Raw genomic sequence first — 24,297 nt, forward strand, 5'->3', positions numbered from 1 at the left:
CATTTCCTGCAGATAACAGAGCTAAAGAGTTAAAATATTTTGTTCTAGGTGACGATCCTTTGCCCCTTCAAGGAGGAGGAGTAAGTTGGAATATCCAGACCGACAGTTTTACCTTTCAAGTGTCCAGAGAGGTGAAGCCATACACACAGAGAAGTGTCCTAGCCACAGTAAATAGTCTTTTTGGGTGTGCAGCCCTGAACACTATGCAAGGCAATGCCTTAGTTAAAGAGCTCTCAATAGATCATTGTAATTAGGACTTCTCACACTCACCAGAAAGGGAAACTCAGTGGAGAACATGGGCAGAGGACTTCATTCATCTTGAAGATTTCAGTATTCCCGGACCTTATGTGCCAGTGTTACTAACATCTACAGTGCGAAGAGAAGTATGTGTCTTTTCTGATGCTTCTACTGTGGCGATAGCAGCTGTAGTATATCTCAAGGTCATAGACAGCGACTTCTGTTCCTCACTGTATTTAGCTATGCCAATCATTTTCACCCACACTCCTCCCATATGTGATGAGTGGAGAGCATTGAAGGTCCAAGTGCATCTCTGACCTAGAAGGTAATTCTGGATCTCAGGATCTTCTGAGTGTATTTGGAATCCTTTGCAGGCTCCTACGAAGTTTGTTCCTTTGTCGGATCAGAATTGCTTGGCTGGTCCATGGAGAGACAGGAATCTTCAAAAGGATTTAATACAGTTTGAAGATTACATTGATTCAATCACTTCCAAATGAAGCACTCTAGTATTTAAAAGAGTGAAAATCACAGCCCATCTGTTACTGTCTGTAGAGTGTGCCCTAGTATGATGAGATGTTATGTTCCAAGGCCCAAATACATCAAGTCCTACATCTGAGAATGGAGGAGCTACGGCAAGTCTGTCTGGTGGGAGATCTGACATTTTCTGTTCCTGCACGTTTCCTCTCAACTCCCTGCAGATGATACACTTATGGACAACACTAGAAATGATTTTTTTAGCTCCATTGATCCATAAGCCTGACGAGCGTAGTGCACCTTCGGTAAAATGACAGCCGTGATGTGCTACCCCCTCATAGTAGCATTTGACTAACAGAGTGTCTATGTGATGGTTGGCTGGAATTACAAGAAGTACAAGATGGTGTTTCTCATTCTCGGTCATGTTTGTAATATGCATACGCCCTTCTACTCTGATTAGTCAACCCTCCAAACAAGAAAACAAGTGGAAAGAGGAGAAATAAAATGTTCAAGTAGGAGATCCTATTTTGTTGAAAGACCCTCAAGCCAAGCACAATGTATGGCCAATGGGTCTTATTATGAAAGCCATTCCAGTAAGACATAAGCGTTGGAGCTCCCTTGATTTAGTATCAAATCCAGAACACACACCTTCTGATCATCAAAGCAATGCCTTCACAGCTTGGCAGACCTGCTTTTCAGGTCAGGCTTTCATGGGGATGTCGATCACCACACTTGCTGGTAGCCATTTTCCACTTTACATCACTGGGGTGCAGCAGTGAGGTCCATCTTGCTGGTCTTTGGCGTGTTGTCTTGGTGATTTGCTTGTAGAAGGGAGGAATCCTGGACAAGCCCCCACGTGTAGCACTACCCCCGAAGGAGTTATGATGGACTGCTGGACTCGACCTTCCCAAAGACTTCAGATCCTCTGACACCCCAGACTGAGTATACAAGTTTCACAAATAAATCACTGAGTGACACTAGTACCCAGCTATAATGCTTTTTTTCAAAAAATGCAAACACCATACCAATTAGTAAAGCAACCAAATATATTGTCATAAAATAAAACGTGTTAAGGCAGGAAAGAATTAAAGATGAAATGAATATTAGTGGTAGCAATACACTTAATTACATGAAAATTGTGAGTAACTTGGCCCAGGCTTTACCAATCAGCTTACACTCTAATACAGGCACCTATAGTATCATAAGGGCAGCCCGGAATGGATATTATGAACTTCCAGAGGCTAGGCTGCCTTAGGCCCTGGAGTGGCTGATAGGTTCACGTTTACCTGAAGGACTTCAGTGTTCAGAGAGGTGAAGAACTGCTAAAGTCTATAAAAATACTATAAAACAGGGAGAAAAAAAATCTACAACAATGAAAAAAAAAGTAATATCTGCTGGCATGGTTGGGGCCCTTTTGGTAGTGCACTAATGGTGACGCTGAGTGACTGCCAGGTGCTCCCAGTTCAAGAAGGTGAGAATTTGAGGAACAGATCTGGCAAGAATAACTTGAATGAGACTTAACAGCAATAAAAAAGACAAGCAACTAATGCAGGGAAGGGTTAGATGAGTCTGAGCTACGAGGGTAATCCAGAACAGGTGACGTGGCACTGTTCAGTGATATGCTGCGTAAGTATGGTAATGTCTAAGGAGCCTGACAGTAAACTGTGTAACTGAGGTTTGGCTGGGTTTTGTAGTGCAGGGTGTTTGGTGGGTTGGTGACCCTCTCACCAATCCTGTGCTCCAGAAGTGGGTTCCAACAGCAGAGGGGCTCTTCATGGATCAATGGCTTGAGCTCTGGTGAACCTGCTCTGTACTGCTGCAGGTGATGATCGGCAAACCCACTCTGGCTGTGGATGTAGATGATGACTGGGTGGCCTGCTTTGTAAGCCTGTGGATGCAGATGATGACTGGTTGGCCTGCTTTGAAAGCCTGTGGATGCAGATGATGACTGGTTGGCCTGCTTTGTAAGCCTGTGGATGCAGATGATGACTGGGTGACCTGCTTTGAAAGCCTGTGGATGCAGATGAAGACTGGTTGGCTTTCTTTGTAAGCCTGTGGATGCAGATGATGACTGGGTGGCCTGCTTTGTAAGCCTGTGGATGCAGATGATGACTGGTTGGCCTGCTTTGTAAGCCTGTGGATGCAGATGATGACTGGTTGGCCTGATTTGTAAGCCTGTGGATACAGATGATGACTGGTTGGCCTGCATTGTAAGCCTGTAGATGCAGATGATGACTCAGTGGCCTGCTTTGTAAGCCTGTGGATGCAGATGATGACTGGTTGGCCTTCTTTGTAAGCCTGTGGATGCAGATGATGACTGGGTGGCCTGCTTTGTAAGCCTGTGGATGCAGATGGTGACTGGTTGGCCTGCTTTTTAAGCCTGTGGATGCAGATGATGACTGGGTGGCCTGATTTGTAAGCCTGTGGATGCAGATGATGACTGGTTGGCCTGCTTTGTAAGCCTGTGGATGCAGATGATGACTGGTTGGCCTGATTTGTAAGCCTGTGGATACAGATGATGACTGGTTGGCCTGCATTGTAAGCCTGTGGATGCAGATGATGACTCAGTGGCCTGCTTTGTAAGCCTGTGGATGCAGATGATGACTGGTTGGCCTTCTTTGTAAGCCTGTGGATGCAGATGATGACTGGTTGGCCTGCTTTGTAAGCCTGTGGATGCAGATGATGACTGGGTGGCCTGATTTGTAAGCCTGTGGATGCAGATGATGACTGGTTGGCCTGCTTTGTAAGCCTGTGGATGCAGATGATGACTGGTTGGCCTCCTTTGTAAGCCTGTGGATGCAGATGATGACTGGTTGGCCTGCTTTGTAAGCCTGTGGATGCAGATGATGACTGGTTGGCCTGCTTTGTAAGCCTGTGGATGCAGATGACGACTGGTTGGACTGCTTTGTAAGCCTGTGGATGCAGATGATGACTGGTTGGACTGCTTTGTAAGCCTGTGGATGCTTAGCACTCTCCCTGGACATTCGTTCCTTTCTCAAGTGCCTGACTTTTCCCAGGCAGACAGTAAAGACAATCCCCTCATTTCCCCCTTGAGTCCTCCAGCCTCCTAGGATTTGTAGTTTCTGTAACCATCCAGCAGCATAACAGTCTCTCCCCGTGTGACTACCTGTCTCATATTGCTTTGCAACATCGCTGTATTCTTCTTTCGGCTGCTGATTTGCTGAGCACCGGCTTCTGATGGAAAGGTGGAAGAGCAGGAGTGGGAGGAAGATGGCGGCAGCCACACACAAGCCCACCGCTATAGAGCAGAGCGGCTCTAGTCCTTGTGCAGGGACTTTTGCGGGGGAGGAAAGCAGAGCGCTCATGTGTCTCTCTGATGCAGGCAGTTGGGGAAAGAGATGGTTTGCACCAAATAGAGGCACCTGGCTATACTATGAATATTAGCAGTGATTAGCAACTATGATCTGTGTTGTTTAAAGAGAGTTTGTAATCTTGTACTATGCACAATGATTTTTCTGTTGTAAAAACTCTACTGCTAATTCTGACCCCCTAATGGAGTAATAATTTTCTGTAAACACATGTTAACATACAACATTTAGTGAAAAATATACATCCTCATATTCCAGCACTGGATGCCAATATGGAAAATACCTCCACAGCCACCATGTATTTCCTCCTGGTGCTCAGATATGTCGGGATCAGGGGCAAACTGACCATTTGGGAATTTGGGCACTGCCAGAGGGCCCGGGGTCAGTAAGGGACCCCATGAGATGTCCCTGGTACCTTTTTATAGGCTTTTTTGGGTGTGGTTTGAGTGTGGGCTAGGACACAGGGGCCCCATGATCCCCTATTGTCCGGGGACCCCGTGAGTTGTCAGTCCACCCCTGGTCGGGATCATGGCAATCCAGATGCTGGAAGTGATGTAATTGGCTTCATTAAAACTGTCCAGTAATGTCCTCACTATGAACAAAACTCACATCTGCCAGAAACCCCATATAACCCAACACAGAGTAGAACCCGATAACTGACCCTTCATTACACCGAATGATGATCTTCCCAGGATAGGAGTCCACGTCATACTCTTGGTAGGGATGAGAAACCCACAACCAAATATCCCAGATCAGAACTTGGACAGAGGAACAGGTCAGGACAAAATAATTAGACATTTTGACTTTGACCCATTTTTTCCAGTAGCTGCCAGGTTTGGTGATATAGCAGAAGATGCCACGCAAAGTCTGTCTCAGCATGCAGGTGATATCCACAGGATGTCCGAGGAACAAGAAGACACAGAGGAAGCTCAGCAAGATGGAGGTCAGGAGGACGGAGCTCACAATTCTGATGTTGGCTTTCACAACAGTGGTGCCCCAATGATAAAGAAAGGTTTTAAAAATAAATAATGCAGTAATTGAAAATAATGAAGGCTCCAATGAACAGATTACAACCATCACATTATTTTCATAGAATAAAAATTCATATGTTCTGGAAACACGTATCTCTTTCTTCTCATCAAGCCACTCTTCATCATATTTCAAACAGTTTTTGCCATCTGCAAAGAAAAACAATAAAGTCGCCATTTTTCTCTAAAATGAGTAGAAGGATAGAACATTTTGAATTCAAAAGAAAAATCTCTCATGTTAGACTTTTTTTTTTGGGGGGGGAAGGGTCATTGGAAGTCCTATTGCCTGTAGAGATTTTCCTAAATTTTGGTAATTTTTTTAATTCATAGAAGATTACCACAATTTGCAGTCACTATTCTCATGTGTAGTGCACACCACCCTTCTGTCAGTTTGAAGGTATGTCATGGTATTCTTGGACACTTCGCTGTCATTTCTCAACTGTTTAACTATTGTTCAGTGCTAGCTTACTCTGCTGATGGCCAGTCCTGTTTATTTCTCAAGTCATCAGAGACTCAATCCTTCTTCTTGACTGCATGTCTCAGCTAGGGTCCTTCCCACTGTACTGCCTTATGTGGTTGAGTGCAGGGGCGGACTGACAACTCATGTGGCCCACGGGCAATAGGGGATCATGGGGCCCCTGTGTCCTTGCCCAAACTCAAAAAAGCCTATGAAAAAGGTATCAGGTGCATCTCATGGGGCCCCCTACTGACACCGGGCCCTCGGGCAGTGCCTGAGTTTCCAAATGGTCAGTCCGCCTCTGGTTGAGTGTACAGAATGCATTAAGGTAAAAAACCGTCTGTCTTTTGAAGCACTTTAATCCCCTCCTGGTGTACTGAGCATGTGCAACAAAGAGAGAAAAAAGGAGACGCCAAAAAAAGAACAATGATAAAATAAAGCTCATCTGTATAAGACCGCTCTCCTCCATCCTGTAGGGTACCGCCGGGCAAGGAGCTAGAGGATCCGAGCGCGTAGCCTGCTCTGTGTTCCCGAGATCTTCCTATCGACCCTCCTCACTTCCGGTGACGTCACTTCCGCTGGTGCGTTCCACGCTGGTCATGTGGCCATTTCCTGGATACAGACGCCGTTGTTGGGCTCCAGCTCAGCCACATACCCAGGGGAGATTCCCTCAACTATACCCACGGCTTCAGCTGTCACTTTGGCTTGCCCGGCGGTACCCTACAGGATGGAGGAGAGCGGTCTTCTACAGATGAGCTTTATTTTATCATTGTTCTTTTTTTGGCGCCTCCTTTTTACTCTCTTTATTTCTGCATACAGAGTTGGCCTTGCTCTATAGGACGGCAGCCATTAACCACCAATCATGCCATTATACAGAGGCTCTTTATGGACTTTTTTACCATTTGTGTATCTATACCACTTATCATGGTTTTCTGCTAGTTCATGTTGAACTATACCACCTTCCTTATCCTTATTCCCCTAATTCCCCCCCCCCCCCTATTCCTTCTACTGTATGGGGGAGCGCCAGATCTTTTTCTGCTTTAAGCATGTGTAACACCCTGCTATAATGCAAGTTGCAGGATGTTAAGAGAAACACTAGATGGCGATGTCCTGCAATTCATTGGCACTCACACTCTGGAGAACAGCCCCATGGACCTTGTATGCTGAACCACAGGACTTTGCTGGGGAGAAATGTATCAGAGGACTACATTTCCCAGAGGATCTGGTGTGTGGGCGGGGGTATTGATATACAGAAGCCCAGGAGACTAGACAGGATGTGAGAGGGGAGAGAGTTGGAGAGCAGAAGTAGAGAGAGCGTTGTGCTGACTGCCAGAGGACCGGACCAGGCCTGCAGAGCTAGAGAGGAGAGAGGCAAGGAGGGGTCACTGACTGTCAGCCTTCCCACCCTGTTCAGTGAGACAGTCTGCCAGAAGGTGACCCGGAGCACGGTGACCGGAAGGAATGCTGCAAGTGAGACTGGAGAACCTGTGGGGGGCCCCATCTGCTGAGAGAGAGACGCAGCCAGGACCTGCTGTAACCCACCAATAGAGTGAGACATTCTTCTCAAATCTGCCACTTTCCTGCACACAGATGCGGACATTGCATATAGCTACCACGTGTTGTGGCCTAGCTCCCCCGGCCACTACTAGTGAACACATTTGTAGCATAGTTCAATCATCAGAGCTGACCGCAGTGCATGCCTTCTGCAGGCCAATCCACATCAGCGTTCCCTTAACCAATGGCCTTCCTTCTGAACTACTTGGTAACCGTATAGCTGAATGATGGCTACAGTGCGGATACCCAGTTCTGGAAGGGAGTCATATGACGTCCTCCCAGAATGCGCTCTCCTGTGCGCCCCCAGGCGATCTCCGTGATCGATGTGTCCTACGGACACAGCTCATCACGTGATGAGGTACAAGGCCAATCACAGTGGCTTCTTATGATGTGATGAGCCGTGTTCCACAACACCGCAGATCACGGAGTAAATACAGTTGCTGGTTATTGGCTGCACTTTCCTCACACTGTTACAGCATGAGGAAAGTACTGCCAATAGCTGGCAGCTGTCACAGAGAAGATCGGCACTGATCATCAAGGCACTAGTGCCCTGCAGTGCCAACCACCAGTGCCACCCATCAGTGATCATTAGTGCCCTGCAGTGCCACCCACCAGTGCCACCCATCAGTGATCATCAGTGCCTTGCAGTGCCACCCACCAGTGCCACCCATCAGTGATCATCAGTGCCTTGCAGTGCCACCCACCAGTGCCACCCATCAGTGATCATCAGTGCCACCCACCAGTGCCACCCATCAGTGATCATCAGTGCCTTGCAGTGCCTACCACCAATGCCACCCATTAGTGATCATCAGTGCCCTGCAGTGCCACCCACCAGTGCCACCCATCAGTGATCATCAGTGCCTTGCAGTGCCACCCACCAGTGCCACCCATCAGTGATCATCAGTGCCCTGCAGTGCCACCCATCAGTGATCATCAGTGCCTTGCAGTGCCACCCACCAGTGCCGCTCAGCAGTGCCACCCATCAGTGCCCCCCCAGCAGTACAGCCAGTCAGTGCCATCAGTAAGTGCTGCCAGTCAGTGCCACCAGTCAACGCCACCCGCCAGTGTCGCCCATCAGTACCCCCTATCAGTGGCCATCATTGCTGCTTAGCAGTGCCACCTCATCAGTGCAGCTTTTTATTAATCTCAGATTTAAACCTTGCCATCAGATTCTGGGGGCCCAAAGTGAGTTAGTTCAGTCTTTGATAATTTCCCTTGTTACATAGTTAGTCTGGCTGAAAAAAAACAAAAGTCCATCCAGTTCAACCATTAAAAAATAAGTTATAATCCTCCACCCACAGTTGATCCAGAGGAAGAAAAAAAAACACGAAGGAAAAAATTCCTCTGCTGTGTGACCGAGCTTACATGGAGGTTTAATAGGAACGTCATATCAGGTGACTGCGATCCGTGTGAGTCTACTGTCTGGTGATAACTTACTCCGGTCAGAAGAGTACAGAGGTGTCAGCTGGGGTGTATTTTAGTTTTCTGCTAACCTAGGCAAGACTAAAATCGGGCACCCCCCCCAGATCTAAATTTGCCCCACCCCTTCCTGTTTAAGATCCACCCCTTCATCTGTAAACTCCACCCATTCTGCTTTAGGCTCCACCTCTTCCTATTAGAGCTCTGCCCACTGACAACACTAGGGCACTATTGGGCACTATTCCTCCCACTGATACCAATGATGGGGCACTATTCCTCCCACTGACACCAATGATGGGGCACTATTCCTCCCACTGACACCAATGATGGGGCACTATTCCTCCCACTGATACCAATGATGGGGCACTATTCCTCCCACTGACACCAATGATGGGACACTATTCCTCCCACTGACACCAATGATGGGGCACTATTCCTCCCACTGATACCAATGATGGGGCACTATTCCTCCCACTGACACCAATGATGGGGCACTATTCCTCCCACTGATACCAATGATGGGGCACTATTCCTCCCACTGATACCAATGATGGGGCACTATTCCTCCCACTGACACCAATGATGGTGCCCCATCTTAACTTCCTTCTGCCTTTCCAGACTTTTCATTTCGGCTTCCATTTTATGACGCTGAGCATCCATTTTATGACGCTGAGCTTCCATTTCCTGGCGCTGAGCCTCTATTTCGGCTATCTGTAGACGCTGAGCCTCAATGGCAGATTCCATCTCTACTTCTGCTCTTTTGGCAGCGAGTTGTTCAGCTAATTCCTTTCTTTTGGCTGACGTACTTGAGAAAGTCTGTTATGTGGCTGGCACTTCTGCTAGTGATGGAAGTCACACTTGAGATTGTGGTTCCTCCTAAGGACCTAGCATAGTCTTTCATGAAGAGCTCATTCATTCCCTTTCGTGCCTTGACTTCATCATACTTTGCTGCAGATGATAGTTCTCTCATAAGCTTCACTAAATCCCTAGTGACTGCTGTACATGTATCCATGTTCCTTACAATATCCTGGGAGGGTGTCAAGGACGACCGCAAGTTGACATATGCTGTCATAAACTCTGACTCAGAATCTTCTACTGTCTCTATCATTTCACTCAAATTCTCCTTTATGCTTTCTTGTTTTAGCTTTCTGCGAATGTCTATGGTGTATACTTTCCATCTCTCATACATTCGGGCAAACATTTTTCCTTTTAGTGCTGCCTCTTGCTCCAAATTTTCTAGCACCTTTTGGGTCGGTTTTCTGTCCCGTGATGAACGTCTTAGTTCACCTGTTTCAGCTATATTTGTTTGGGGCGAGACTACCGTTACATTGCACCTTTCAGATTCAGACAGGTTCTCTTGCTCTTCACCTTCTACCATATCTATCATTGCATCCGCTAACAGTGGGGTGGCAATGCTAGGCTCAGCCATTTCTGAATGCTATAACAATTAATATGAATAATAAGGACCTGTCACTTTAAATGCAATACTAACAAATGCAAGAATAAATGACTTTCACTTTACATGTAATAGCACCAAAACACAGGCATTAAATGACTTTCACTTTACATGTAATAGCACCAAAATGCAGGCATTAAATGACTTTCACTTTACATGTAATAGCACCAAAACACAGGCAATAAATGACTTTCACTTTACATGTAATAGCACCAAAACGCAGGCAATAAATGACTTTCACTTTACATGTAATAGCACCAAAATGCAGGCAATAAATGACTTTCACTTTACATGTAATAGCACCAAAACGCAGGCAATAAATGACTTTCACTTTACATGTAATAGCACCAAAACGCAGGCATTAAATGACTTTCACTTTAAATACATCAGAGTCATATACTATAACTATCTCTCTTTTATTAAAAGTCTGTATTCTCTTGAGCACAAAAATGTCTCTTGCAGAAACCTATGTGCATAAGTGAGTAATAAAGGAAAGCTCTGACCTTAATTGGAAAGCAGGATACCGTGATCTGAGGGTTGCAGAAACAAACGTCAGTCTTAAAGGAGACTTTTCTTGATGCGATGACTTGCGATGCTCTGCGGTGACTTGTGATGCTCTGCGGTGACTTTGCGATGCTCTGCGGTGACTTGCGATGCTCTGTGGTGACCTTGCGATACTCTGTGGTGACCTTGCGATGCTCTGCGGTGACTTGCGATGCTCTGCGGTGACTTGCGATGCTCTGCGGTGACTATACGATGCTCTGCGTGAACTCTCTGGATGCAACACGTGGTCTCTTGATGGATAGCGGTGCGGGCACTCTAGCTCTGGACTCTGGCCCTCCCCCCATGCATCTCTTTCTCTCTCTAGGGGTGCAGGAGGTTTGGCGCTCTTTCTCTGACTGTCTTGCCTTTGCAGTTATGCCACTTTAAGAGTCGTCTGCAGTCTGACTAATGCGCACGTGCTATGGCCTGTACTGTTCCGCTGAGGTGTCTTCACGCGGCGGTATATGCTGGCGCTCTGTTCCTCTAGTGTACTCTTTACTGTGCAAGTTGAGGAGCGCTGTTGCTTGACCTCTGAGGGTAATAGTTCCACTGTGGCAGGCGCAGCACCCTTTGGTGCCTAGTGCGCTGTGGCATTAGAAAAATTATGCAATTGTTGTTTCTTTGTTTGATTAGACTGACTTTACTCTGTAATTCCTCCAATGCCGCTCTATGGATGCAGTAGGTTTATAGAGCACACCGAATACTTTAGTTAACTTCTTTAATAACTTCAATCTTCTTCATATAACAGCTTACAATGGCTTGTTTCATTTATCATACAGTAGCTTATTTCTTTCATATTACAGTGGTTTGATTTGATAGCTTATCTCGATAGATTCAATAGATTCAATAAATTTGTTCTGTATATTTCGATAGATTGATAAATTCGTTTGGATTCATAAGTTTGTTAATTACTCTACAGTGACTTGATTCGTAAGTTCGGTGGAACTACAAGTAAACACATACAACAGTTTTACATACAGATCTACCTGCCTTACTAAACAACAGAGGAACACACATGTGCATTAAATACCTATTTGGCCTTCTCTGCTTCCATAAAGCTTTTCTGATTGGAACTGTCTGTTTCCTCCTCTGTCTGGTGAGCATGTGTCTCTAGAAAATCCTAGCAGGGAGTATTACACAGGCACAAATGTGAAACTGGCTGGGATTGGTTAAGGCCCTGTACAGTGTGAGGCTGTCTGTGATTGGCTCACCTTTAACTAACTCTTAAAGGCATATTTTCCTTTTCTGCTTCTGCTAACACAATGAATATATAAATGTCATATAACAATCAAAGACATAAATCACAGCAATGATTCTGCTTTTGGCTTTAACATATACACATATATACTGTACTGAGGTGATTGGCAGGTTTGGTATACACATATATGTGACCATATTAACAACCGAGGACTGGTCTTAGCTGGCCAGCTACAATTAGAGCCCCCCCTCTACTCTCCCCTAGATGACGTTCCTTGTAGCCATCACCTCTGCCAGGCAAGGATCAGTATTTTTTTGCTGCAGTGATTCCTTTTTCTGGCTCTTGTTTCAGGATGGGGGGGGGGGGGATTTTGGTGTTTGCTTTTCTTTTTGGGTACATTGATTATTATTTTGTGCTGATAGGACATCTCTTTTATGCTGGACTGATGTTTTTGCAGCGGGGCTTCTCTATAGAAAAGTGTTTCCTGTGTGGCTGATTTCATTTGTCTCTGTGGATCCGAGTTACCCGGCTGATGTTTTATGTACAACAAGCGCTCTATGACCGACTTATTCATTGAAGAGGTCAGACTTATAAGGTGAGTGGATGATGGATTGGGGCGGGGGGTTTGTGGAGAGATTGTTTGAAGAACTCAAAGTAGGGAGCTTCTTCCATGTCACTGAGGAGGGGGATTTATTGCACTTGGCATTGTGGGGGACTTTCATCATTTTGCACATTCTTTATTCATACATTTTTATTGTGGGATGAGTTTTTGTATGTTAAATCCTTGGAGATCTACGTATTCATCATACATTGTTTGGCACTTTTTTTTTTGCACATTTATTATGTTTTGTTTAAGAGTGATTATATTTATTTGAGGGATATTACTGAATAATAGCTAATATCTGGGGGGGTTATTTATTTTTTTTAATTATTTTTATGCAGCATTGTTCTTAGTGCGTATGATTTGAATACTTATAGGAAGGGACCGGGGGGAGGGGTGGGGGGGGGGGTCTACTTCTTAATCTTTTTAAGTTTTTCTTTGACATGTCTGAATAGAAGATCTTGGAGATGCAGACATCCCTCTTATGGGGTCTTTATGAATGAGAAAAGCTGATGCAAAATACATGAAGCTCCTTGGTTGTTGTAATTCTGATGTTTGATGTCTTCTTCAGAATCAAACCTCTGATTGATCGATGAGCTCCTGGAATAAGTTTTTAGCTTTAGAAGTTTTCCTATCAGGATCTGGGGAGGTCTGGGGTAGGAGTGTTGTCTCTGCAGCATTGTATGGGGAAGCCCAATCCTCCCTTGTGGCCGAAGTTTTCAGAGACATTTATACAAAGAGAAGGATTTTGTATTAGACCCGATAAAAGAAAACATCCTGAAATTATTATCAGCTTATAACTTAAAGTCTGAACTGGGAACGGGATCTCATCAACTTTATCTAACATTAAAAATGATTTTTGAAAATGCCAACAAAATGTATTTATTAATATAGCCGGATACATCTACATACAATATAATTAATGTGATTGTGACGCTAAAACAATGACATCACAGTCAGCATATAAAAGAACATGTTTAATATTCTTTTCACCGGCCTACCCCAGTGCAGGGTCTCCCCACTTCAGACCATCCTGAACTAAGCGGCTAGACTCATCCACCTCACCAACCGCTCCACCTCTGCCACCCCCCTCTGCCTCTCCCTCCACTGGCTCCCGGTTACCCAACGCATCAAATTTAAACTTCTAACCCTGACCTACAAAGCCGTTCACAACACTGCCCCTAACTACCTCTCCAACCTGATTCCCAAATACCACCCTACCCGTACCTTTCGCTCCTCACAGGACCTCCTTCTATCCTGCTCCCTGGTCTCCTCCTCCCACGCACGACTGCAAGACTTCTCCAGGTCCTCCCCCATCCTCTGGAACTCACTGCCCCAATCCATCAGACTGTCGCCTTCCCTCCTCACATTCAGGCGCTCATTCAAAACCCATCTCTTCAGGGAAGCCTACCCCACCCTCACCTAACGGCCATTCTCCCTCACTCCTCCTACCACTTCATTCCCCACAGCCACTTCCTGCTGTACCCCACCCCGGCTGCTGTGATTTCTCTAAATGTAAGATTTTATATCTAACAGTGTTCATTCTCAATTCACTACTAAAATACTAAAATCACCAATAATAGAGATAATTATATAACTACAGGTAGCCCAGTGTTGCTCCATACATATCAGCGGATAACTGTCTTTGTATTCAGGTCAGGTCTGAACAGAATTATGTAACATTTTGGGAAGAATATACAGCCAAGAAGTCCAGAACTTGATGCTATTATAGCAAAGACCTCCACAGCCACCATGTATTTCCCTCTGGTGCTCAGATAGGCCGGGATCATGGCAATCCAGACACTGCAGAACACCAGCATGCTGAAGGTGATGTACTTGGCCTCATTAAAACTGTCCGGTAATGTCCTGGCCATAAAAGCGATAATGAAGCTCACAGCTACCAGAAGCCCCATATATCCCAGGACAGAGTAGAAGCCGATAACTGAACCCTCATTACACTGAATGATGATCTTCCCCTGATAAGAGTGAGTGTCTCGATCCTGGAAGGGGGGAGAAATAGACAACCAAGTGACACAGATTATGACTTGGACCAGTGAGAAGACACAAATGATACAATTGGGCAGTTTGGTTCCCATCCATTTCCTCCAGGAGCTCCCAGGTTTGGTGGCCTTAAAGGCAATACACACCATGATACTTTTGGCAAGTAGAGAAGAGACGGCAACTGAGAAGATGACACCAAAAGAGGTGACACGCAGCATGCAGGTCACATCTACTGGATGGCCAAGGAACAAGAAGACACAGAGGAAGCTCAGCATGATGGAGACCAGGAGAAGGTAGCTCAGGTTCCGGTTATTGGCTTTAACAATGGGGGTGTCCCGGTAATGTATAAATATCCCCAATATTAAACCAGTCAGAACGCAACAGAGGATGGAGATGGATGAAAATACGGCAACAATGGTGTCATCAGTGTAGGAGAGAAATTCCACCACTCTTGGAACACACCGATCCTTCTTCTTATTTGGCCATTCTTCATCAGCACATTTTATGCAGTTTTCACTGTCTGCAGGAAGAACAATACAAACACAATGAGCATCGGGGTCAGGGCATTATTATTGGTTTTATAACAAGCTAAAAGCATACTGACAAACATAGTAGTATATGGCGCGTGAAATCAACACTTGTGGCACTGAGGATGTGAAGACCCAAGTGGACCCAACGCCAGAAGATGCGCTGTCCAGGATCCACAACATCTTACGCATTTCGAGAGTACCCCTCTTCATCAGAGATCTTTATACAACCAATAAACCCACAGGAATAATGCACTCGGCTGAGGCGCACTTTCTCTTATATTTGGTTTAGATACTTATTAAGATCAAGCATGTGATCAGTAATGGGCCAGTATAACATTTTCAGGTACTGATTCCATTTCAGTCTTTGCAGATGACACCAAGCTGTGCCGGGGAATAACGTCCTTACAGGATGTCTCCAACTTACAAGCCGACCTCAATGCTCTGTGTAATTGGGGGACTATGGGGCCAATGAGGTTTAATGTTGATAAATGTAAAGATTTCCACTTGGGGGCTAAGAATATGCATCATACTGGGGGGGTACAACTAGGGGGGGGGGTCAATGGTGGAGAAGAATCTGGGGGGGGGGTCAATGTTGGAGAAGGATCTGGGGGGGGTCAATGTTGGAGAAGGATCTGGGGGTTCTCGTAGATCACAAGTTTAATAATGTCATGCAATGCCAACCTGCGTTTTCTAAAATGAGCAAAATCCTCTCTTGTATTAGGAGAGGTATAGACTCCAGAGAGAGATATCACCCCCCCCCCCCTCCAGGTACAAATCATTAGTAAGACCTCATCGGGAATATGCAATTCAGTTTTGGGCTCCAATTCACAAAAAGAACATTGGGGAACTGGAGAAAATACAGAGAAGGGCAACTAAACTGATACGAGGCATGGAGGAGCTCAGCTATGAGGAGAGATTAGAGGAACTGAATGTATTCTCTACTGAGAAGAGGAGATTAAGGGGGGATATGATCTCCATGTATAATACATAAGGGGGGATATGATCTCCATGTATAATACATAAGGGGGGATATGATCTCCATGTATAATACATAAGAGGGATATGATCTCCATGTATAATACATAAGGGGGATATGATCTCCATGTATAATACATAAGGGGGGATATGATCTCCATGTATAATACATAAGGGGGGATATGATCTCCATGTATAATACATAAGGGGGGATATGATGTCCATGTATAATACATAAGGGGGGATATGATCTCCATGTATAATACATAAGGGGGGATATGATCTCCATGTATAATACATAAGAGGGATATGATCTCCATGTATAATACATAAGGGGGGATATGATCTCCATGTATAATACATAAGGGGGATATGATCTCCATGTATAATACATAAGGGGGGGATATGATCTCCATGTATAATACATAAGGGGGGATATGATCTCCATGTATAATACATAAGGGGGGATATGATGTCCATGTATAATACATAAGGGGGGATATGATCTCCATGTATAATACATAAGGGGGGATATGATCTTCATGTATAATACATAAGGGGGATATGATCTCCATGTATAATACATAAGGGGGATATGATCTCCATGTATAATACATAAGGGGGGATATGATCTCCATGTATAATACATAAGGGGGGATATGATCTCCATGTATAATACATAAGGGGGGGATATGATCTCCATGTATAATACATAAGGGGGGATATGATCTCCATGTATAATACATAAGGGGGGATATGATCTCCATGTATAATACATAAGGGGGTATGATCTCCATGTATAATACATAAGGGGGGATATGATCTCCATGTATAATACATAAGGGGGGGGAAATGATCTCCATGTATAATACATAAGGAGGGATATGATCTCCATGTATAATACATAAGGGGGGTATGATCTCCATGTATAATACATAAGGGGGGATATGATCTCCATGTATAATACATAAGGGGGGATATGATCTCCATGTATAATACATAAGGGGGTATGATCTCCATGTATAATACATAAGGGGGGATATGATCTCCATGTATAATACATAAGGGGGGATATGATCTCCATGTATAATACATAAGGGGGGGATATGATCTCCATGTATAATACATAAGAGGGGATATGATCTCCATGTATAATACATAAGGGGGGATATGATCTCCATGTATAATACATAAGAGGGGATATGATCTCCATGTATAATACATAAGGGGGGGATATGATCTCCATGTATAATACATAAGGGGGGATATGATCTCCATGTATAATACATAAGTGGGGATATGATCTCCAGAATTGATTCTTGCAGACTTGTGGGAATTTGACAGATTCACTTTACATATACCATGCAAACAAATACTTTTTGATTCTCTCAGAAAAAATGAGAGGGGAGCGATTCAGTAGTTTGGTAGTAGCGGTAGTAGTAGTAGCAAAACACAGTTGGGCAGGGCTGACACCATTTCTTTTGATTTCAGTCAACAAACTCCTGAGTGTTGTCAGCCCACAGCAGGACTTAGACGCTGGCTCCATTTCTGGCAGGATCAACAGGTATCATTCTGTACTGTCAGGGTCTTTAAAGGGATAAAACACGAGGAAACTTGCACACGTTGCAGAGATGGACTTCATGCGTTTTTTTTCCCTGACATACACTTTAATTACAGCGGTAACTTCTGCCGAGTCCAACAATCCCTTACTAACAAAAACAAACTGTACCGGAAATGTTGGATATCTCTCCTTCTGGACACGGGACGCACTCATAGCAGCATTTATGTATGGAAGATCCAATTTTTTTTCTGCTGCCGGGCAAACAGGGATCTGAGCATCGAGATACCGGAACCTGAAATCAGACATTATTATTATTATTATAATTTTGTAAAAGTCCATCTTATCTCATGAGGCGATACAAACTAAATGTTACAAATAGGACTGAGGTTGGGGTTTGTCTCTACCATGGGTTCAAGGTGAATTCTGCAGGTTTGGGCTCCATTCTTTGAAGCCTCTACCTATGCTCTTTGTCTCTAGTAAATTTGCTCCCAGCCTTACAATTGAAAAAGATCCTTTTTATGAAAAAGCGTTGCCCCTCCTCTATTCTATTCTATTTGCTATGGTAACGGAACAATTAGCGTAAGCAATCACAGCTCTATTGATTCTATTGGACATAGAAATAGGGAACATAAAGTACGCTTGTTGGCTGAGGATGTGACCTTCATGCCATCTAAGCAGCTTGGCACCAGAGCAGGAGATGGTAGCAGAGCCAGTATGCAGGCAATGACCAGCGGCAGCCAGGGAACAAGGAACCGAGTCAGCAGGCAGAGCGAGTCCAGGAGGCAGGCCAAGGTCGGTATCAGCTGAGCAGCGCAGCACACAATCAGCGGGCAAAGACAAGTCCAGTAAACAGGCCGAGGTCAGAAGGAGGAGAGGAACAAAGTTAATACAGGAGCAACAGCAAAGTCTAGGAGATAGCCGGGCCATACACAGGTAAGCAGGATCAATGGATCAAGTCTCAGGAATACAGGCACAAGCTGAAGACCATTCAGCAACTGCTGACCACAATGAACTGGAATAGTACATCTAGGATTTAGTGATTGTCTGCTTGGTTGCAGTTGTGACCTGCAGGAGAAGCTTGAATTGTTGGAAGGTGAGGTCAGGGTTTTTTATATTGAGTAGAGTTATTGCTGGATTGACTATTGAGTATCAAAAAGCATGGATAGTGTATGAAAAATTTCAGTACAGAAAGAATGGACTATCGGGCATTATCACCAGATATGATGGTGGCTACCTGGTATGGTGTGGCCATTGAAAAAAGAACTGGCAGGCACTAGGTACCATCTAAAGCGGACTTTACAGTTGATTTCCATGGCGATCTTGATTTGAGATGAGGATTTAGTGGCAGACCAAATTGTGGGCAGGTCTTCTGGCTCCAACTGAAGTCCAAAATCTCTCTTCCATTTGGTGATATATAAAAGGTGTTGGACAAACAACACAGTAGTCAGGCATAAAGGGCAGAGATGAGGCCTCGGGCATGGGGGTCTCGCCTACAGGTATGTTCAAAGCTGGTTAAGTGGGGGGAAGGATGGGTCAGATTGTTAAGAGGGATGAAAAAGTATTAAATCTGGAGGTATCTAAAGATGTCAGTAGTGGGAAGATCAGAAGTTTCGCACAAGGCAGGAAAGGATTTAAAGGAAGTAGGGGTCATGAGGTTGTGGGCATGAATGAAAACAGGCCTCAAAAGAGGTCACGGACCAGGAAGAGGCAGGCAGAGGAACAGACCTGAAAAGAGGTGGGTGAGGTCCAGGCTGGCTAGATGGCAGCGTTGCATAGAAAGGATAGCAATGAATTGTGAGGTGATTGGAGGTTATATTTGAACTTCAATCTATCCCAGAGGGTCATAAAGTGCCGCATAACTTGGTTAGAGAGGTTTCTGTGATCAGAATGGTGGAGCCAGTGTAGGTTGGCAACCGAGAGTGGGTCCCAACCTACAGATTGCCAAACTACCCAGAGTAGAGTTTCAACAGTGGTAGGCATTTGGGCAGTAGGACTAGATGTGCTGCCTGATAGTACTTAGTGAAATAAAAAAGGCCAAGGCCATCCTTAAGTTTAGGAGTGAAAATAATAGTTTTAGGTACATGGGGTCTAGTCTTATTCCACACAAAGATCAGGATTCAACATTGCAGGATCCTGAGGAAATGTGTTGGAACGGGAATAGGAAGAACTTGAAAGAGGTATAAAATCTTTGGAAGAATGGTCATTTTGACAATGATAATACAATCTAGCCATGCTAGAGGAACCGTAGACCAGGAGTTCATGAGGGTTGTGAGGTGAGATAACATAGGAGGATAGTTCAAGGAGTACAGGTCATCTGAGTTAGCAGGAAGCTGTATGCCAAGATAAGGGATAGATTTTGTCAACCAAGTAAATGGCAAGACTTCCTGCATTTGTTGTAAGAGAGAAGGCGGTAGGGTTAGGTTAAGAGCATGAGGATTACGTTTCAGGCCAGAGATTGCTGCAAAATGGTCCAAGAGTTTAAGAAGGTTGGAAGTGGAGATTAAGGGTGAGGTCATAAAGAGAAGGACATCATTAGCAAATAAACACAGTTTGTGATGATGGCCTCCCAATTCCAGACCCTTGATATTAGGATTTTTCGTGAATTAGCTGAGTCAAGGCTCAACAGCCAAAGTGAAATAAGGAGAGGAGATAGTGGACAGCCCTGTCTGGTTCCTCTACAGATATTAAAGATGTCTGACTTACAACCTTCAAATTTTATTAATTATTTAGGGTGCATGTAGAGAGAAAAGGTCCAATTAAGGAAATGGGGACCAAAACACCAATGTTTAAGGACATAGGGCATGGAGGTAAGGCCATGAGACAATATCAAAAGTTTTTTTTTTTACGAAAGTTGTCTCCAGCTTAATGGAGTGGTATAAAATCCATCTGAACTTTATGGACTATGTGGCTAGCATCTTAGCTAGGAGCTTAACATCAAGATTGAGGAGAGAGAGAGGTCTGAAACTGGCACATGAGGTATCATCAGAATGTGGTTTAGGGATCATGGAAATTAGTGCAGTAAGCGTTTCTGGGCGGAAGGAGTGAGCATCTAAAGGGAAATTAAAAGCCTTCATCAGTAGAGAGCTAATAAGTCAGACATTTTTTATAATGGGTAACTGAGAAGCCATCTGGCCCAGGCATTTGTTAGATTTACAAATTTTAATGGCCTCTAGGAACCTTTAAATCTGTGATTGGTTTCTCCAGTTTCTCACGTTGGGAGAGAAAGAGGGTCGGAAGAGTAATCAAAGGTACCGTTGGAGGCATAGAGAGTGGCTAGTTGGCTATGAAATTCATGCAGAACCTTTGAGGGGTTGCTAGAATAGGAATTTTTAGAGATTTTCTGTATAATAGGTTTAGGCGGGCAGTTAGATTTAAGGAGGGTCAGTGCTAGGAAAGTATCTGGCTTGTTGGCTTGTGGCAAGATCTGTGTAGTGCCTTCTCTGTGGACTCAGTCAAGAAAATATCTAGTTCAAGTCTGGTTTTGTCTAAGGTCTGCCAGTTGAAAGAAGTGTGGTTAAAATGAAAAGCTTCATGGGATTGGGTTGTCAATGTGTAAGGGAGGATCACGGAGGAAAGTGTGATGGGTAGGTTCTGACAGATAATAAGATGTGGTCAATTCAGGAGAATGTTTCGTGTGAGTGAGAGTAATACTGTAGATATATTGGTATCTGGAAGGATTAAACTCATGCCAGGAATCTAGAAGTGAGTGCTGGTTGAGAAGTTGTCAGAATGACAATCTGTTGGAACTATCTGAGACAGGAACCGGGATTTTTTCCAGGAAAGGATAAGGGACCAGATTGGAATCTCAGCATACTAATAGGGTATCTTTCTCATGTGGTTCCACTAGTTGCAGGAGGTGGGAGAGGAAAGAGATCAGACTTTTATTTGGAGCATATTATGAGATTCACAGTAATTTTAGTGTCAAAGAGATGTCCTGGTGAAATAATAAATGATCCTTCAGGGTCTGCAATCTCTGTCGAGGGGGTAAGAGGGGTAATACAATGAAATGCTATTAGGACACCTCTACGCTTGGAGTCAGCAGAGGCAGTAAAAATGTAAGTAGGTAGGAGCTCCTGTAGAGTTTTGAGGTGTGACGTTTTGTGAAACGCATCTCCTGTACGCAGACAACGTAAGGTTTAGATGAAAGATTTGAAGGCCTTTACACATTTACTGGGAGAGTTTAGTCTCTGTGCATTGAGAGTAATCACATTTAATGTGGCCATGGAAAATAGTGAACAGTATGCTCAACTGGGATGGTGCATGGAACCATCGACCTCTCCCCGGGAGGAAAAAAGTGAGAAAAAAGGAGAAAGAGGAAGTGTCATGGGTCCCCCACACGCCACGCCCACAGCGACTAGCTAACCGAGGTGCGCACGTGCGTCCGTGACTTGCGGTAAGAGGGAATAAAGTGGACTTAACTTTGAATATATAAAACCTTTCATAAGATCAGCTGTGATATACTTACACAGCCCGCTCTACCATTTGGCCACCACCAGAGGGAGACTCCACTCCAATCCAGCTGGTCAACCACACACTGGCAGATACAAATCTTACATACAATCTGGTGCACTGATTAGAGTTGAGGACCAGTTTAGCAATTACACACCCTTCTAGAGTCCCTCCAGCTATCCTACAGCTGGGCCTCGTTAGGAGGAAGTAGGTGTGGCTGCTGCACAGACTGCTGGAGGTGCAGAGTTTGTGTCTCTGCAGGCAATTTAGGCCAAACTTGAAGCCTGGGCTTTTATTTTACTGTAAGGCCCAAGGCTGGATGGCCGAGCCCGGCCATGATCTGGGCGGGGGACCTCCCTCAGGGTGAGCCTAGTACCGGTCCCATGGAAGTGGAGGACCTGGGAAGTGCCCCTAAAGAGGGGGAAAGCTACGCTACATATCGTGGGCGAGTGACGGCTCATGTGGCCAGAATCAAGAAGGAAGAGGAGAGGCTGAATAAGATGCGGCTGGATCTGAAAAAGAAAAGATCCGGGTATGAGCGGGTGTGGAGCACCAAGAGGCAGCTGATGAGGCCCAAGATGGACGCCATGGAGCAGGCTGTCCGTCGGCAGGCCAACCTCGTGTCATCCCTGAAGCAAGCCAGCGGGATCCTGATGGAGAAATTCTCCAATGAGGAGCACTTCAGACAAGCCAGGAAACGATCGATGGCAGAGGTGAGACCTATGGAGGAAGTCTCGTCTGCGGACCTATCAGAGCCGGCCAGAGCACCAGTGACGTCGGATGGGCTTTCCCCAGCCAATGGTGGTGGAGGTGGTTCTGGAGGCCGGAGTGGAGCAGATGCCAGGAACTAACCCTGCCCATCAGCAGGCGCAACTGGAGTGGAGGTCACAGGAGACTCCCGGTGATGGTGCGGCGGGGCTACGCTTCATAACGGAGTTGGAGTCTCCGCTACATGGCCGGCAATTTGCCTTCACATCCGAGGAGTCAGGTGATGAGGGGTGTAGTCAGCAGAAGCCGGTGAAGCAGCGGGGGAGGGAGAAGGCTGTGTATGTGCGGCTGGAACGAATCTCCAGTGAGCTGCTGCCAAAGGGGCGGGGGGATGAAGTGGCAGGGAAGACAGCAGGAAACCTGCAGAGTGGGAGGGTGAGTAATTTTGCAGGGGAGCAGGTTGCTGTGCAGAGTATTGCTTCTGAGGGGGAGGTGTCAGCTGCTGACCAGAGTATTGCTCCAGTGGGGGAGGTGTCAGCTGCTGTGCAGAGTATTGCTCCAGTGGGGGAGGTGTCAGCTGCTGTGCAGAGTATTGCTCCAGTGGGGGAGGTGTCAGCTGCTGTGCAGAGTATTGCTCCCACAGGTAATGTGTCAGCTGCTGTGCAGAGTATTGCTCCCACGGGTAATGTATCAGCTGCTGTGCAGAGTATTGCTCCCACGGGTAATGTGTTATCTTATGTGCAGAGTATTGCTCCAGTGGGGGAGGTGTCAGTTGCTGTGCAGAACATTGCTCCAGTGACGGAGGTGTCAGCTGTTGTGCAGAGTATTGCTCCCATGGGTAATGTATCAGCTGCTGTGCAGAGTATTGCTCCAGTGGGGGAGGTATCTGCTGCTGTGCAGAGTATTGCTCCAGTGGGGGAGGTATCTGCTGCTGTGCAGAGTATTGCTCCCACGGGTAATGTGTCAAGTGCTGTGCAGAGTATTGCTCCCATGGGTAATGCTCCTTCTATGTCAAGTGTTGTGAAGGGGGTGTCTGCCTCCTCTCCCCCCCCTGTACTGGATTATTCTGCTGCCCTAAGAAGGGGGCAGGCTGCGGTGTATCCGCCTGTAGTAAGCATGGGGGGGCCTGCGGCACAAAGAAGGAACGTTGTGCAGATAAGATGGGAAGGGAAAGCCCCGCCCCCAATCAGAAGGGAAGTGGTGGATCGCATCATTGAGATGGGCTTTAGGGCTCATGACATATTTGCCTTCATAGCCCCATTGGGGTCCGGCGAATATGACATTTCTTTTCAGAGGCCGGAAGGTCTAGAAACATTCTGGATAAAGTTTGAGAACCAGTGTAAAGGGACCCCAAGGTGGGAGGGGCTAGTACCTAAAGTGGTGTCGCGTCAGTCGTTAACCAAGAATATAACCATCTTGGTGAGGAATGAAACCATCCCGGCAGCTGACATTACTATCTGGTTGGGGAAATATGGGGATGTTTTGTCCCCCATAAGGAAGATTACAGATGATGGGGGGATATGGACAGGTGGGGGGATATGGACAGGTGGGGGGACATGGACAGGTGGGTGGGCAGCAACAGTTAGACTACATACGGAGGATAATAAGATCAAGCATGTGCCCACTTCAGCATTCCTGGGAAGACAGGCTGACCATTTTTTACGCCGGCCAGCCTAAAGTCTGCCACCGGTGTGGAAACAAGGGGCATTTTGCAGCGACATGTGAAATCCTGAAATGTTCTCTGTGTCAGGGGGTGGGGCATACAGCCAGAGAGTGT

At 45.6% G+C, this 24,297-nt stretch overlaps 1 protein-coding gene across 1 annotated transcript; it reads right to left on the minus strand.

Annotated features, from left to right (window-relative positions):
* Positions 1–13,924: 13,924 nt before the first annotated feature.
* On the minus strand, positions 13,925–22,149 carry LOC149429997 (vomeronasal type-2 receptor 26-like). Its single transcript, XM_089666273.1, has 3 exons — positions 22,114–22,149; positions 17,532–17,655; positions 13,925–14,817 (listed from the first exon to the last, which is right to left on the minus strand). Exons 1-3 carry the CDS (start codon positions 22,147–22,149, stop codon positions 13,925–13,927), a joined length of 1,053 nt encoding a protein of 350 aa, XP_089522399.1.
* Between the last annotated feature and the right edge of the window lie 2,148 nt (positions 22,150–24,297).

Source organism: Staurois parvus, unplaced genomic scaffold (assembly GCF_062004578.1).
Source record: "Staurois parvus isolate SC_StPar_1 unplaced genomic scaffold, SC_StPar_1.0 ptg002664l, whole genome shotgun sequence".
Classification (NCBI taxonomy): Eukaryota; Metazoa; Chordata; class Amphibia; order Anura; family Ranidae; genus Staurois; species Staurois parvus.